Source organism: Amphiprion ocellaris, chromosome 16 (genome assembly GCF_022539595.1).
Source record: "Amphiprion ocellaris isolate individual 3 ecotype Okinawa chromosome 16, ASM2253959v1, whole genome shotgun sequence".
In the NCBI taxonomy this organism is placed as follows: Eukaryota; Metazoa; Chordata; class Actinopteri; family Pomacentridae; genus Amphiprion; species Amphiprion ocellaris.
The window spans coordinates 24,668,759-24,684,422 of NC_072781.1; the positions used below are offsets into that span (position 1 = coordinate 24,668,759).

At 41.3% G+C, this 15,664-nt stretch overlaps 1 protein-coding gene across 1 annotated transcript; it reads left to right on the forward strand.

Annotated features, from left to right (window-relative positions):
* The first annotated feature begins 1,186 nt into the window (after positions 1–1,186).
* On the forward strand, positions 1,187–14,870 carry socs5b (suppressor of cytokine signaling 5b). Its single transcript, XM_023278367.3, has 2 exons — positions 1,187–1,536; positions 7,329–14,870. Exon 2 carries the CDS (start codon positions 7,348–7,350, stop codon positions 9,034–9,036), a length of 1,689 nt encoding a protein of 562 aa, XP_023134135.1. The 5' UTR covers positions 1,187–1,536; positions 7,329–7,347; the 3' UTR covers positions 9,037–14,870.
* Positions 14,871–15,664: the final 794 nt, after the last annotated feature.

A 15,664-nucleotide genomic window follows, 5' to 3' on the forward strand; every position in this document is an offset into this window, starting at 1 on the left:
TTCTATATGGAGATTAAACATATGTAAACACGTGGTTCAAAAATAAACCTAAATGATGAAACACTTGATTATAACTTTCCAAAAGTGCAAAGGCTCAGACAAATCATTCTTTTCATTTGATTTTAGACATTAAGCCTTGGATTTTCCAGGATCCTACGAGTTTGGGGACCACAGAGCCATTGTCTGCCTTTTCCAGTTAGCCTTGGGTAGGTAACCTGTGAACATAAAAAAAGAGGCTTACTGGTGGTAATAATTTGATTACTGTGGTCAGTCTTGTAAAGAAAAAAATAAAACACTTTTATTCACGTACTAACATAACTGCACAAGGGTTTTCTAATCATCAATTAGCCTTTCAACATGATAAGCTAACATAATGTACCATTAGAACACAGGAGTGATGGTTGCTGGAAATGGACCTCTCTGTGTAGATATTCCATTAAAAATCAGCCATTTCTAGCTAGAATAGTCATTTACCGCATTAACAATGTCTCGACTGTATTTCTGTTAGACTGTATTTCTGATTAATTTAATGATATCTTCATTGAAAAAATGCTTTTCTTTCAAAAAATAAGGACATTTCTAAGTGACCCAAAACTTGGGCACACTTTCTTATTCAATGGTTGTTATTTATTTTGTACATTGCAGTTTAATACTGAAAACATCAAACCTATAAAAAAAAATACATATGCAATTACGTTGTAAACAAAAAAATGTTAATCCTCAGTATTAATATACAATGTAGAAAAAATACAAATCAATAAAAAGCATTGAATGAGAAGGTGTGTCCAAATTTTTGACTGGTAGTGCGTGTGTGTATATACACACTATATACTGTGAATGTGTTTGTGTGTGTGTATTGACAACCCTTTAGAAATGAACTAACTGTGAAATGTCCCTGTCCTCGACATCGTGTGGTGTCACTCACTCCTCAGCCTGATCCTCTGCTGGCCTTCTTTGACATCAGTGAGTCAGAGGTCCGGCCTGGCCGGGATACCACCAGCATCCCTTCACCTCTCCACGTTTCCAAGTAGCAGCCAGCGGACAGCCTCAGCCTCTCCTCCCCGCTCATTGGTGGCAGGGGACGCCCATCACGAGGAGCCAGCTGCGGAGCATTCCCTATCCGCGTCCTCAGTCGGAAGTGACCGTCCTCTCCCTCTGCTCCATTGGACCGAGCCGCTGTCAGTCGGGCTCCCTCACGGTGACCGCAGTCCGCCTCTCCGGCTCTGTGTCTGCTGAGACCGCCGTCATATTGCTTGCTTGAAGCAGCAGCGACCACAGCAGAAAAAAGACCCCCACCATGATGAAGAACGGGCTTTCGCGACACTTAAAGACCGATTTAGCTTTTAAGTAATTTTGATGCAGATTTTAGAAAATAATTTTTAAAGTATTCGGGATGATACTATCAAGTATCCGTGTACCTTTAGTGCTTTCATCCGACACCGTGGTCCGCAAGGGGGATATATGCCTGACTTCTCTTAATAGCCATTTTTTGCAGACAAAGAGAGCTGTTGAATAGGGCTTTCAGGAGGCACGAGGGTAAGATATGACTTCCAGAAAAAACCTTTACTTGTCACGCATGTCACATTTGTTCACTCGGTCCATTTTAGCAACGCAACACCGCCTGGTTTATTTGTATATTTTTTTGTGTCGATTTTTTTTCACAAGCTAACATGCTAACCCCGCTAGCTGGGTACTTAGCCAAAGCTAGCTAAAACGCTAGAAACTCCCATTCTGGGCATGCTAACAGTTAGCATTTTTGACAGCTCGAAAGCCTGAACCGTAACTAACAGAAGACTGTTAGTAATTTATTTCTTTAAAATATCATACATGTAACTGAAGTTATCAGAGTAGTTTGGGAAGTATGGATAACATTATCTTAGTGGCTGTAGCTACGTTTAGTGGTGTGTCGCGGCTGGCTGTCCATACTTAACGGGTTAGCAAGTCAGCTAACTTGGCTGGGACCAGGGAAAAGTGGGGCCTCCAGAAACCTAAAGGCCTTCCAACCATGTCTGTACACCCGTTATGATAACGTTATAGCTTGATAATTTTGTCCTCTTTTGGCATTGTTGGTACAACATTTTGTAATATGTCGTGGTTGCTAACGATACTATAACGGGGCCATACTGTCCACGTTAATCTGTAATGCAAGACCACATAACGATGACAGTAGAGGAATTGTAGGGATAACTAAAGGTAGTTAACAGTGACTCCCAACGGATTTAATCTTCAAATGTGTGTGGTGTTTCTGTTGTTGATTGGATCTGGCGAATATTTTTCAATCTGACCTGAATGCCTTTTGATTAATTACTAAGTGCTAATAACTAACAGAGAAACGCCAGTGTAGAGTAATTATTATACAAACAGAATGTTGATGCACTTCTGAAGAGCAATGCACAGTTGAGTAGCAGCATTATGGGTACATAGACTGACTCAATTGGAAAGTTTTAATTTTAGCATAAAATACAGCATTTTAAAGAAGAAACAGTGGATTAATTTGGCAGGTCAACATTTCCATTCAGTCTTGCCTTTCTTAAGATTTAAATGTAGGAACTAAAATCATCACCTTTTGTCAGGTATTTACAGACCCTGTATGGCTTTCTGCCATCCCACATATCTTTCAGAATGGGAAGCGCTGCAAATATCTCATTAACTCTGGTCTGGTCTGGTCTGAGCAGAGAAGGCGTCCTCCCTTAATCTTGTCTTCTCTCCAGCCCTCTCTTAGATCAGTGTGATCCCAGGAGAATGGGTGTGTTGGGCTGCCGGAGAGCAGAAGTAGCCTAGTTCTGTTTCAGGACGGCTCAAAATGGATGTGGACTGGATCGCACTCTTGGTGTGGCCATTGTTATCAATGGCAACAGTAACGGAGTTGTAAAGGACAAACGACTGACTTGTAACGAAAAACTATCTTACTTTTGAATTAGCTAAGCATCAGTAATAGCTGACAGAAATCTGCAATATAAGATTCCCTTGCGTTGTGTGTCCTTTGGATGTGAGGTGTATGACCTTTTAGGTCATTATTTTGATTAGTGTCACATTTTTCAATAATATTTGTAGTACCATGGTTACGCTATTAAGACATATAGTAGTTTGTATCTCCATCCTTGTATTAACTAAATGTAAAGTAGTAATTGTGTGTTTTTGTTGTTTGTTGTTGTTCTTTTTTGCTCAGTCAGATCTGATCAGTATTATGATTGTTGGAAGTTTTGGATAGCTCCAAGAGTGTCTCTTACAGTATGTCCAGTATGCCTGGTGTCGCATTATTAGAACAGGGGGCAGCTCAACTAATACTGCAGCGCGAGTTGGCAGAATTTTTAATTGTCAGTGGTCATTCTTAACATTCATAGTAGATCATACACGCCAGTTTTCATGGTAGAACTCCCAGCATTCCCTCCTCGTCAGGTTAATCTTCTGATTTCTCCCCACTTATTATCAATTGAAACTTGAGCCAGGTGAAGGGGTCAGTAGACATAGATTAAATGTACAGAATAACAAATACTTTATCTGTATTTATTTATCTATTTTATTTTAAGTTTATTTAAATTTGTGTATGTCAAGTGTGGTCCAGAAGTGGTGGAGAGTTTGAGATGCAATTGCACTTTCGCACAATTAATAGTAGTATAGTGATAGTTTTTGATAGCTTGACCCTATGTAGTCAGGGGTATTGTTCACTGGAGATTGTCAATGTTTGTGTTCTTCAGGTGATTAGCAAGATGAGGGATAAAACACACCAACCTGGATGCAGAAACCAGGCGCTCAAGATTTAGCCGATCTAATATTAGCCTCACAATTCCAGTCATCATGGAGGAAATACAGCAGGTTGTGAACACGCAGTTTTAGACTGTAGATCAGTGTTTTCGTGTTGACGGCACAATTGCAGAATCAAGAAAAGTGCTGGTAAATTGAGATTGTGACTGGTAAGACTTTGTGTTCCAACAAAAACGTTGTCGAAAGCGGTGGTTTCCAAGTTTTGCTTTCTAAATTTGAATTGGCTGGACAAATAGTTCAAGTTCACTTTGAGCCATTTTGTCCCTTTGAGTTCCTAGCAAGTCTATTTGTAAGCTATTTAGGTGGAACTCATACTTGTACCTTAAAGTTCCATTCTTTAACAATGTATTACCTGCTTAGAAATTCCTAAAATCATGCCGTGCCTCCCTCCTCATTGTAAAAAGAACAGAATCCATAAATATGTGCACATTTTCTTTTCAAAAGTTTAAATAATGAATACAAAAAGTCTCTTACATCACTTCAAGGCTATTCTCAGTGTGCCATGCAGACTTCTGGTTACCACAACACATCTGTCCCTATATCACCAAGATCCACTTACAAACTCATCGAGATTAGTTTGTCATGAGGATGACAAGTCCTACCTGTATTCAAACGCTGAGAAATATTCTACTTTCAGCAGAAGAATCTGAAAGCAACAACCTGAACATATATCATGTATGTCTCTAATCAGTCACATTTGTTATAGTGTTTGTAACAGTGTCTCCTCTTAGATAAAAGTAAAGTAGTATTACTTTTATTTGAAAATTTTAGTCAAGTTGTTGTTCGTGGTTGATCTTACAGTATAGCACATGTAGCTGTAGTTAACAGACTGTGGTAGTAAGAATATTTTTTGGCAAAGTTGAACTGTCTAGTGGCTGTAGCAAGAACTTCTGATCTGAACCATTAAAATACTTTACAGCTTGAAGAAGTTTGCTAGGATTAGTAATGATTGGTTTAATTATCTGTTAATCTGCTAGTTATTCTCTCAAGAATTTGGTCAATAAAACACCAGAAAACTGTGAAAACTGTACACCGCAACATCAGATAGCACAAAGGTAATCCCATCTAATGTCAAATATTCTCTAAAAAATAATATAAGACCAAGAAGAGAAGCCAGGTCACACTGTTTATTACCTGAAACATTTTTGGTAGACTAGGTCTTTTAAATTTAGTGATGCCACATGTTGAACAAGGATATCAAAGCATGAATAGCAATCAGGACTGACAGAATCTTGTAATTCAAGTAATTACCTTGTGTGTGGTATTTAAGTTCTAAATGATCTAATTGCCTATGTCAAAAATGTAAGGCTTCATGAAGAAAATGCATATTTTTCATTTTAAATGGTTAATGATTAATATTGAGGGCAACAACTAATGCAAGGGTACCACTGACAGCATGCCATATTTGCAGTGGCGGGTTTTTGCTTAAAGTTGCTGACTTTGTAGATGAGATTTTACAAATCATCACTGTACCATTACAAGCCACACAAATGCCATCAACACTGAATGATTAATTTAAAGGTTGATGAACATTATCTGCCGTTTTCAGTTGATGGTGTACTAATATGGAAAGCAGATACTGTGAGAAAAAGAAATAAACATGAAATTTAGATGCATCACAACTTCTGATTATTTTGTAATCTATTTTTGGCCACTGCCAGCAGTTTGCTAAGGAGTGTTCTGAGAGAAAGAGTGTGTGTCTGTGTGTGGATTCAGTGGTGACAGGATTCATTGCTTAGGGCAGAGTTGAAGTTTTAAACACATCTTTGCAACAAACATTTCAAACCAATTTGGTGATTGTAATTTGTACCTAGTATATTTTTAGTGTAATTATATTTCAACATGCAACAATGGAATCCATCAGCGTGGTGATTTTTAACATTTATGAGTTTGCTAAATTGGCATTTGGTTGTGGAAAGCCAATGGTTGCTTGGCTTTGGATGCTGTTGTTAGAAATAATGTCTAGTTTATCACTGGAGCTCCCTCTCAAACCAGAAGTGACCCGATCAGTGAGTAATATCAGCTGCTGTGGATTTTTTCTTTTTGCTGGCACTACCCTTTGAGAAGATTAAAGTAAGACGTCCAAGAGACCACTTACTAAGGCTTATTGGGCAGACGTACATGGAGCTTGGAGTGGAAGATAAACCACAGCAAATTGGTAAAGTCACATTTGGTAATGTAGCTAGCTTGAATGTATCAATACAATTGATATTGCAGGTTGTTTTCCAAGTGTATGCACACATCCAACGGAAATGACTGCCAAATGGAGAGACATTGCCATCTTTTTTGACAAAGCAAATCAATAAGTGGGATGACTGTGGTCAGGGTCTGGCAGAGACAGCATGAGTATGTTTGTAATAGACTTGAAACTGCCATTTGCAAATTAACTTAATAAGTCATGTGCTAAAGGCAAATCTGGTTTCCTGTGCATCACATATCTCTGTCACAGCTGACATTGCAAATCCATAACGTCTTTATCAATATTTGCAGGCAGATTTAACTGTGCGGGCTGGTTGTCATGATGCCAGGCAGTTGTGTGGTAGCTTTTAGCCCAGAAGCAGATTGAGTAGTTTAAAAAAAAAAAAAAAAAAAAAGGAAAAGTGGGACCGTGGTAAACCTGCCACAGAGGGACTAACATCCATCGCTGAATGCCTATAGCTGAGTCAGCAGCACATGCAATTAATGCTGACTTGCTTGAGGATTTAAATTTTAAATGAGAACCCCCATAATTGAGCATGTTCTTCTAAATATGGTATTATGTGATGCTTGCATTACTTTTGCTGTAGTTATAATGTCTTTCTGTTTCTTTAAAAGTCACTTAAAAGAGGAATAGAAATGTTGACCTTAATCTTACAAAGAACCTGAACATTAGTGTGAAGACTTGCAAAGCTGTTTCGTTGAGAATATTTTGCATAAGTATTTGAAGTGTGCGACTGTTTGCTGCAGTTGTTTGGAAATCATGCTAATAGCAAAATGTGTACCCCAATAAATTCACAAGGTCCAGAAACTCTGCAACAGGAAGGGAAATGCTGCACTTTATAAATCCTTCGGGGCTTTGTGTTTGGCAGGCTACCTACCTGTGATGACTTTGCATCATTCGCATGCAGCCTGCTACTACTACTTCCAAATGCCAGTCAAATTCTCATAGTGTGATAAATCAACAGCATATGTGAGTGTGTATGCATGTACATGTGCCCTGTCTGCTGCTGTTACAGGGAAAGTTTTTGGTCAAGTCTAGACTGGCTGTGTAATACAGTACATACCAGCAGATCAGCTGTGAGCAGATCCTGGGTTCATTTATAGCCGTGGCCTTGTGTCCCTGCATGTCTGCCTGGCAACTCCTAACTCTGCTGTTCCAACTACTCAAGCTCGCCCACCTCTCAGACACTTTGGCCCCGTTATACTCTCACCATGTCTAATTACTAGATACACAGTAGTCTGAGGAATTTAAATGTAGGACATTCTTTATGTACCTTGTACTTCAGTGTTAAATGTAGGCACCATTGCTGGTGTGAGATTTCTTCACCTGTGCGTTAATCAGCTTTGTCTCCTGTTATCCTCAGGTCCCAGGGGCTCCTATTAATGAAGAAAGTGGGCAACATGTGGAGCAACCTGAAGAGCAGATGCCAGACACTGTTTCACAACAACAGTTCAGGACCTAATGAAAGCAGGGTTGAGGCAGATAACATCCACTGTGTGGTGGATCTTGGTCAAGGAGGCAGCTCAGGTGAGGTTCAGGCATCAAGAGCATCCAGCCCATCACGGAGCCTCCTACCAGTGCCAATGGTAACAGCAGGGCGTCGCCATCATAACTGTGTGTCAGATATCCCTCAGATTGTAGAGATCACTATTGATAAGGACACTGAGGATGTTCGAGGGGGCTCGGGGGGTGTTCCTCTGGCCCGGAGAGACTCTTATTCCCGTCATGCTCCATGGGGAGGCAAGAAAAAACACTCATGTTCCACAAAAACCCAGAGCTCTCTGGAGGCAGATAGGCGGTCTGGGCGCTTACGAGGGAGTGGAAACCGTAGGGACAGGCGGTATGGAGTCAGCTCTATTCAGGAGATGAATGACTCTGTATCTGGAGGACGTAGTCTGAATGCTCGGTCTTTGCGCCAGCGATTAAGTGAGACGGTTGGTTTGTGCTTACCCCTGCCTGCTCGCAGACGCTCCCGCTCTTCTAAGAACCCTGTCGCCTCCAAACGTAAGATTCACCTGACAGAGCTCATGCTCGAGACCTGTCCCTTCCCACCAGGCTCTGACCTTGCTCACAAGTGGCACTTGATCAAACAGCACACAGCACCAGTCAGCCCGCATTCCTCCACTGCCCTTCTGGATGCCTTTGACCCGGCCCACCCCTCTCCTGAGGATGAGGAGGAACGTCTGCGTGAACGCCGCAGACTTAGTATCGAGGAAGGTGTGGACCCACCACCTAATGCACAGATCCACACCCTGGAGGCCTCAGTGCCAGGTTCCTCTCTCTACAAACTGGGACCAAAGATGGCTCCTGGCATGGGAGAGGCCTCTGGGGAGGGCCGGGGCTCAGCGGCTGGCAGCTCTGGGTCCGGATCATCAGGGGCCTGTGCTCAGGTGCTGGGGGCTGCAGCATCAGCCCAGGACTGTGACTCTGAGGAGGATTCAACTACCCTGTGTCTGCAGGCCAGGAGGCCCAAACAGAGGCACGCCTCTGGGGATGGTAACCTGAGCCGGCAGCAACCTGGACCCTGGAAGGTCCACACCCAGATAGACTACATCCACTGCCTGGTGCCAGACCTATTGCAGATTACAGCTCTGCCCTGCTACTGGGGCGTAATGGACCGCTATGAGGCAGAGGCACTGCTGGATGGACGGCCTGAGGGCACCTTCCTGCTGCGTGATTCAGCCCAGGAGGACTACCTCTTCTCTGTTAGCTTCCGCCGTTACAATCGGTCCCTGCATGCACGCATCGAGCAGTGGAACCACAACTTCAGCTTTGATGCTCATGACCCTTGTGTTTTCCACTCTTCCACCGTGACAGGACTGCTGGAGCACTACAAGGACCCCAGCGCCTGCATGTTTTTTGAACCGCTGCTAACAGCGCCTCTCCATCGGACCTTTCCCTTTGGCCTCCAGCACTTGGCACGAGCTGCCATCTGCCGCTGGACCACTTACGATGGTATAGGCTCTCTGCCGTTGCCCCCTGCCCTGCAGGACTTCCTCAAGGAGTATCACTATAAACAGAAAGTACGAGTTCGTTGGCTGGAGAGGGAACCGCCACTCAAGGTCAAATAGGGCGGGCTTCTCCATTGCCTATACACACACTGCAGGAGGATTACAGAACTTTAGAAATTCCTCATTAGCCAATTGGAGGCTCTACTGACAAGGCTTTCTTTGTGGTGGGGGATGGAATTTAAGCGTAACAAGCTATACAAGATTCATTCTAATCTTTGTTTTAGTTATTACTTACATCACAGAAAATACATATGATTATATTCAGTATAACGCTGTCTGGCAAGCACGTTTTTGTGTTGTTTTGGCAGGGAGCAAATGCACAAATATCAGTGATTTGTGTCTTTTCTCTCCTGTTTTGTGCTAAATGTCTGCCTGATCCCACAACATCACCCTGCCTGTAGACCTGCCTGCATGCCTCCCTTGTTCATCCCAAATTGCTGTTTTGGCCCACATGGCTATGTTGTACAGCTCACCTTGTGCTTTCTCTATTTTTTTTCTCTTCCTTAGCTTGTCAAAGCACCTAGTGGAGCACCCTCCCAGAGGAAGGTGTGTTTGGGTTGAGAGGGCATCTGGAGGTGCTATTGAAATATTGCAGTCAGAGCTTGTCCCATGGATAGAGCTACATAAGGCACATTCTTTGCCATCTCATTGCACACATGAGCATCAGCTAAACCAGAGATGAGAACAGATTCCAATAGGGTCCACAGAGTTCAGGACGGAGCATTGGGGAAATAAAATGTTCTCTAAGGACTATAGATTAGTCCTTAAAGAACACTAGTTCCTCTTTAAGCAGTAACAGTGAGCAATGAATAATAAATCAGTCTACTGTGTCCTATACAGTGAGCAAGCTAAACTTGTCAGCTTCATTCCTACTATGTAGTATTGCTTTTGAAACATGACGGACAGATTGTAAAGAAATACTCTGACAATTCTTGCCATTGTTACAGTTGTCAAAGCAGTCTGTCAGTTCTTCACTGGCCACAATACACTGTTGTGCATATATGCACCCAGTTCAATTCTTTCAGATAGAAATTTGAGTTCACATTTAGGCAGCCTGCTGTCTATTGCTTTATAGTGTGAGGTTTTATACATGCTTCCTTAAGCTCAGTATCTTTCGGTGGTATCTGCTGTACAGAAATCTTATATATTCTGGTTGGTTATTTTTCTTCACCAGACATTTTAAACATTGGCACAGCTAACTGTGCCCTTTGGTTACAGTAAGGAAGGCTAACAAGTCTTTTCAGAGGGATTGAGGATATATGTGAAAAGTGATAGGTGAGGACAATCAATGAAAAAATTCTGAATACCAGTATCTCTTTAAACGCTTTGATTAGGATTGGCCTTTGTCATGAGAAGAGTTCCTATAGTCAAAGATCGTAAATAGGAAGGGCAGCTAACCTCAAACGAACTTAAAAGACTTAAGCATCTGCTTGATAAATTAGAGAAGTATAACTATAAGTGTTTAAATTTCAGATCTTTAAAAACTATGTTAAATTCCACAATTTGTGACTTTGTTCTACAGGGTCTCAACCACAACTAATCATTGCCTAGATGCATTTGTAGTCATAGCTTTGAGTGAAAGCAACTGGGCTCTCAACAAGTTGGACTAACCATGACAGCTTTAGCAGTGCAGTCTGAATGATTTCAGTTGTGTGGATTGGGACAAAAACACTGCTGGCTAGCCTGTCATTTCTATTATCCTCTCAGCGCAATGACAAAATACGTGTCCCTATGTGCCTTTTTAGATAACCATTTGTCTTGTTCCATAATCAGTTGCTTCATAGTTTAAAGCAGAAGCAGGTGGTGCTTAAACACAGTCCACTCGGATGCCATCAAATGAGACTGACGAGAATAATAATGAAAAGGTGCATGAGCTCTAAGCTCACTAAATTATGGTGCACGTTAAAGATTAACGGAGAAAATTTTAGTGGTGCTGATTATAGAAATAGGTTGTACATTAGATCTGTTGTCACTCACTATGCATGCATTTGTTTCTCTGTATGGTAGTATTAGGTTGTTAGTGGGTCCAATGCCAGCTGTGCTGCTGTAGCATATTTCAGTGCAAGATATCAATGTCCAGCCCTCACATGTACAAGGTCTAGTCTGCAACTTGACAAACAGATCTAGTGAGAGGGCATGAGGGTTAACTCTTTACTATGAGCACGATAACTGGATGATTCAACATCTGATGACAACTCAGTGTTATAACCAAGTCATCAGCAGCAGTGTTTGCCATACTACTCCTAATTGATAGTATGGTGCTTTAACTGGCTTTTAAAAAAGTGACATTAGTTGAACTTTTAATAATCATGCACATACCTGTAGGGGATGAGATTAGTGGAGATAAGCAGAGGGATTCCCTTTAAGGGTTTTAGCAAAAATGTTTAGAAATATAAATGTAATTTACTGAAAAATATGTAGATTAAACCCTGCTGGTAATGTGTAAAACAAAAATTTTAAATTGAAACACACAAGCTCATGATCACTGGGAAGGTTAATCTGTCAAGTTCTAAAACTCATACTTCAGTCAGTGAGTGTGTGCGCTTATGTGTCAGCCCACACACCCGTTAAAGAATATTCAAGTTCTCATCAGTGAGAATGAATCATGAACAAACATTGTTTCTTTGCTCATGAATGTCTGATTCTGTGACCAAAGCTCTTGCACACATCTCATTGTATTAACTAGTAGGCTAAAACCTATTGCTGTATTCAGTGGTGTTAAGCTAAATTATATTTCAGATTTACAAACAAGTGAAGGCTAGTTCCATACTATGATATTTACAGCTTAAGGATGCTCTCCTTTGTTAAAACATGTTATTATGGGAATGTCTGTCTGTGTCACATATACTTTTATTCTAATAGTAGACAGTTCTGCTGCTAGACAGTGTTCATGTATTTACAATGCAGGTTAGTGAAGCTATAAGGATTGAAATCTTTTCATCAACCGATATTAGCTTTTTCCTCCACATTCTGAGTTGATCAAAATTTACTGACAATTTCCTCAAATTATTCTATTTTCAAAAAGTGTAAAATATTTTTCAGTCCCCCAAACTTTGATTTCAGAAAGCTTGAATACTGCATGTTAATCCACCAATATGTGTTAAAGTGACAGGCGTGACGTATTAAGAGGAAGCGAATAAGGCTGACATTTGACTTGCTTGCATGTGCACTTTTTATGTTTCAGGATTTTTAGCATCCACACTGAAATATATATCTGAAAACCCACACACCATACATCACTGTACATGACTGTCTTTCTCGCTGCCACCTGTCTCTCTTGCTACTGCCTGGCAATAGCATACAGCTCCTTGCAGTGCCCCATCCCACTTGCAGGCACTGATCACAGGCTGCCATGTTGGGATGTAAATTTACTGGGCACTATAAGGGCCACTCTGTGTTTACCTTTTTGGCTGATGTGTGACAAAGGGAGACCTTTATTGTCATTATTAGATCCAATTGCTCTCTCTCCATTTGGCCACATCCCTGACACCGCTGTGGGGTAGAGTAAATTTAAGGCCTGTTTGTCCTGTCCTTTACTCTCCATTCAGTCCTGTTAGGGTGATGTCTGAAGTGAACGTTAAGGAGCAGAAAAAGGAGAGATGGAGCTGGCTCACTGAGGGCCTTGGTTTCCTGTTGTGGCAACGGCATGCTCACAGAGAGGGCAAGGGATTTGTCGAAGTAAATAGCACTTTAATTGTGTATTTGTGTTCTGCAGTGCCATCAGCGAGTATTAGGACAGTGACTTGGCTTTTGTTTGCTCTCTACTCCAGCATACTGGATTTGAAATGACAGTTGAGCTTTGTGACAGTTACGGGTTTAATCCATATTTGGTGCCCATATTAGGAATTGTTGCACTTTTTTTGTACAAAGGCACCCACTTCTAGAAACGAATTTTGCAACTGAAGTCATCAAGGTCAGTTTTGTGTGACTAATCCCTGCTGATCTATTTGATACTCTTGTATGAGCAGACACTTTGTCAATAGTGATGTTCTGTAAGGCCTGAAATTGCCACCCGAGGTCAGGTGATTGACTTGGCCAGTTAAAAAGATGGTGTTTTGGCCCTGACTGGTTGCCTTCTCTCTATTTTGAGGATCATCGTGTGCCTACTTTGATCTAAAATTGGGGAATTGCACTATCCACAACCATGAGGGACTTAAACACCCCCGAACACACTAGCGGAGAGCTCTCCTGTCTTTGTTTGATTACTAATATGCTGCACTACAGAGCCAAAACAACTGAAAAAATCCCACTGTTTTAATACTTGTGGCCAGCACTGTATGTGTGTTAGCTCAAGATGGCGAAATTTGGGTGAGTGTTGCGAAAGGAAAAAAAAAAAAAAGCCGTTGGTCCTGAAATATTTCACTTACATTCAGGCATTGTAAGCTGTGTTGATGGAGCCGTATTCTCCGCCTTGCTGCAGACTCGGTGCATGTGTGTGTGTTGTGTGGGAGTATATTAGCGTATGGACAGAGCCACACAGAGGGTTACCGTGGAGGGGTTGCAGAGTTGAGTGTGAGGGGTGATCACAGTGACTCCTATGAACAATGCCTCTCTGCCCTTGTCCCACTCCTCTTATTCTCAGGCAGGCCCATTTGCAAGGAGAGTCCCAGGACCCTCTCAACCCAGTTTTCCCCATGGGAAATATCTGACATTAACCGTAGCACATGTTTGCCATATATCCTGTAGATTTAGGAGGAAAAAAACATTGTATGTATGATGAATGATGGATTTATGTAATAGCCCAATGAAAAGACATTTTATTCTTCTGTGGTGCATAAACTGTCTGGAACACACATGCATTTTCACACACTTACTGTTAAAGCTTCTTCTGACACCTGCACTACCCCAGGTATTGACACACACACCCACACCTCCCACCACCCCACCCTTAGCAAGGGATGCGTAAACATGGACCACATTTAACCAGCACCACCTTTCTATACGAATCTCCCCAACAAAGGAAGGCAAAGATGGGTGATCTGTGTATATTCTCTGTTCTTACGACAAACAAAATACCGTGAATTTAACTATTTTGACCCTATGTTGTCATGAGTATGATGACACTATTTAACTGCACTATGGGAGCCTCATTTGTGGCAGGAAACCACTGGGTCTGGTCTGGGATCAGACTGGTTTGTGCCGTTAGCTATCCCATTAAACCAACAGCAATACCCCTGGATGGAGGACTCCCCCACCCCACCCCCACCTCGGTACGACTCGTGGTTTCAGATCTTAGAGGACAACAAAAAAGAGATATTTAAAAAAAAAAAAATCATGTTCCCATATATATTTTAGAAAACTGGGTTAAGTGCGATATGCAAACAGAAAAAGATGTATGAAAGAATTATTATTTTTCATTATTACTTCTCCCTAATATGCAATGGAGTGTAGTGTAACAATGGTTGCAATCCTCTGTCACTTTAATGCTGTATGTGCACATTGGTTGCTGTGTGGATGTGGGTGCCGAGGCAACAGGACTTGACAATGATGGGAACTAATGGTTGTCACTGCAGCACCGCAGTGTTCCCAGACTTTCTTATTCGTTCTGGCCAATCACAAAAGCCCTTTAAATCCGGGGCCACAGCCACTGCCACAGGCTGACCACGCTGTCGTCAGACGAATATCGCTGTTCTGTTTTCTTCTGCTTTTCCTCACTTTTTCTTTTCTTCTGTTGTCAGGTAGGATTTGGAGCGTGTAAATGGCATAATCATGTTCACATTTCACTGTCTGTTCTGTGTAACTGCTTCACCATTCAAAGAGAAAAAAAACAGTTGTTTTCCAGTATAACCTGTTCATTTTTAAGAGCCGTATGATGCGACACTTGTAGCTGTCACTCTTGGTGCTTGGCTTATGCTTCATTGTCTTAATATTCCAAATAAAACTGTTAAGTGTAATCCACACTGGCCCATTATATAATGTTGAGTATGTTTTTTTTTTCATCATGTCAGAATACACCCCAGATTGAGTGACGCTGTCATTTGAGGTTGTTATCAGGAAGTAACTTAATCACTTTATATTTTAATACCATCACATATAATTAAATTGCATGTTTCTTCTGGTGCCAGGTAATGAAACTGACAAAATGGTTCAGAAAAATGCCTTAACTTTTAAAGTCTCCAAAACTTTTTAGGAGTGCATCACAGCCACGAAGCCGCAAAACATTGGTACCAACAGCATAGACTTGTGTTCCCTTTTAAAGAGCAGCTTAACTACAAAAGCAGTTATGACAGAGCGTGTTTAATGTCATGAACCCTTAATTCATATAGTGTATAGTATCACCATGTATATCCTCCTTTTGGATGTAAATACATGAATGAAACAAAAGAGCTTGTTTTGTGTGCAGTCCAGTTAAGTTATTTGAAATATGATCTTAAATAAATTCCACAAAACAACAATCTTGACACATCTGACTACACACATTCTGCATCGTGTAGCAGCTTGAAAACTATGAGGTTGCTTGACTGACTGAAGAGGGGGGGTTCTTTAACATCCTCCTACAGGAAATTTTGAGCATCAAACTTGCAAATTGCTGCATTCAGGTGAATCGTTTTGCCCCAATTTGTACCTTTTCTGGATCAGTTTATGGTGGAAATGTCTATTATGTACTGTATATGTAAAGCAAAACAGATTGAGGTAGATTTTTTTACAATAAGATTTTTAGCTTCTTTCATGTTTTTATACAAGGTAC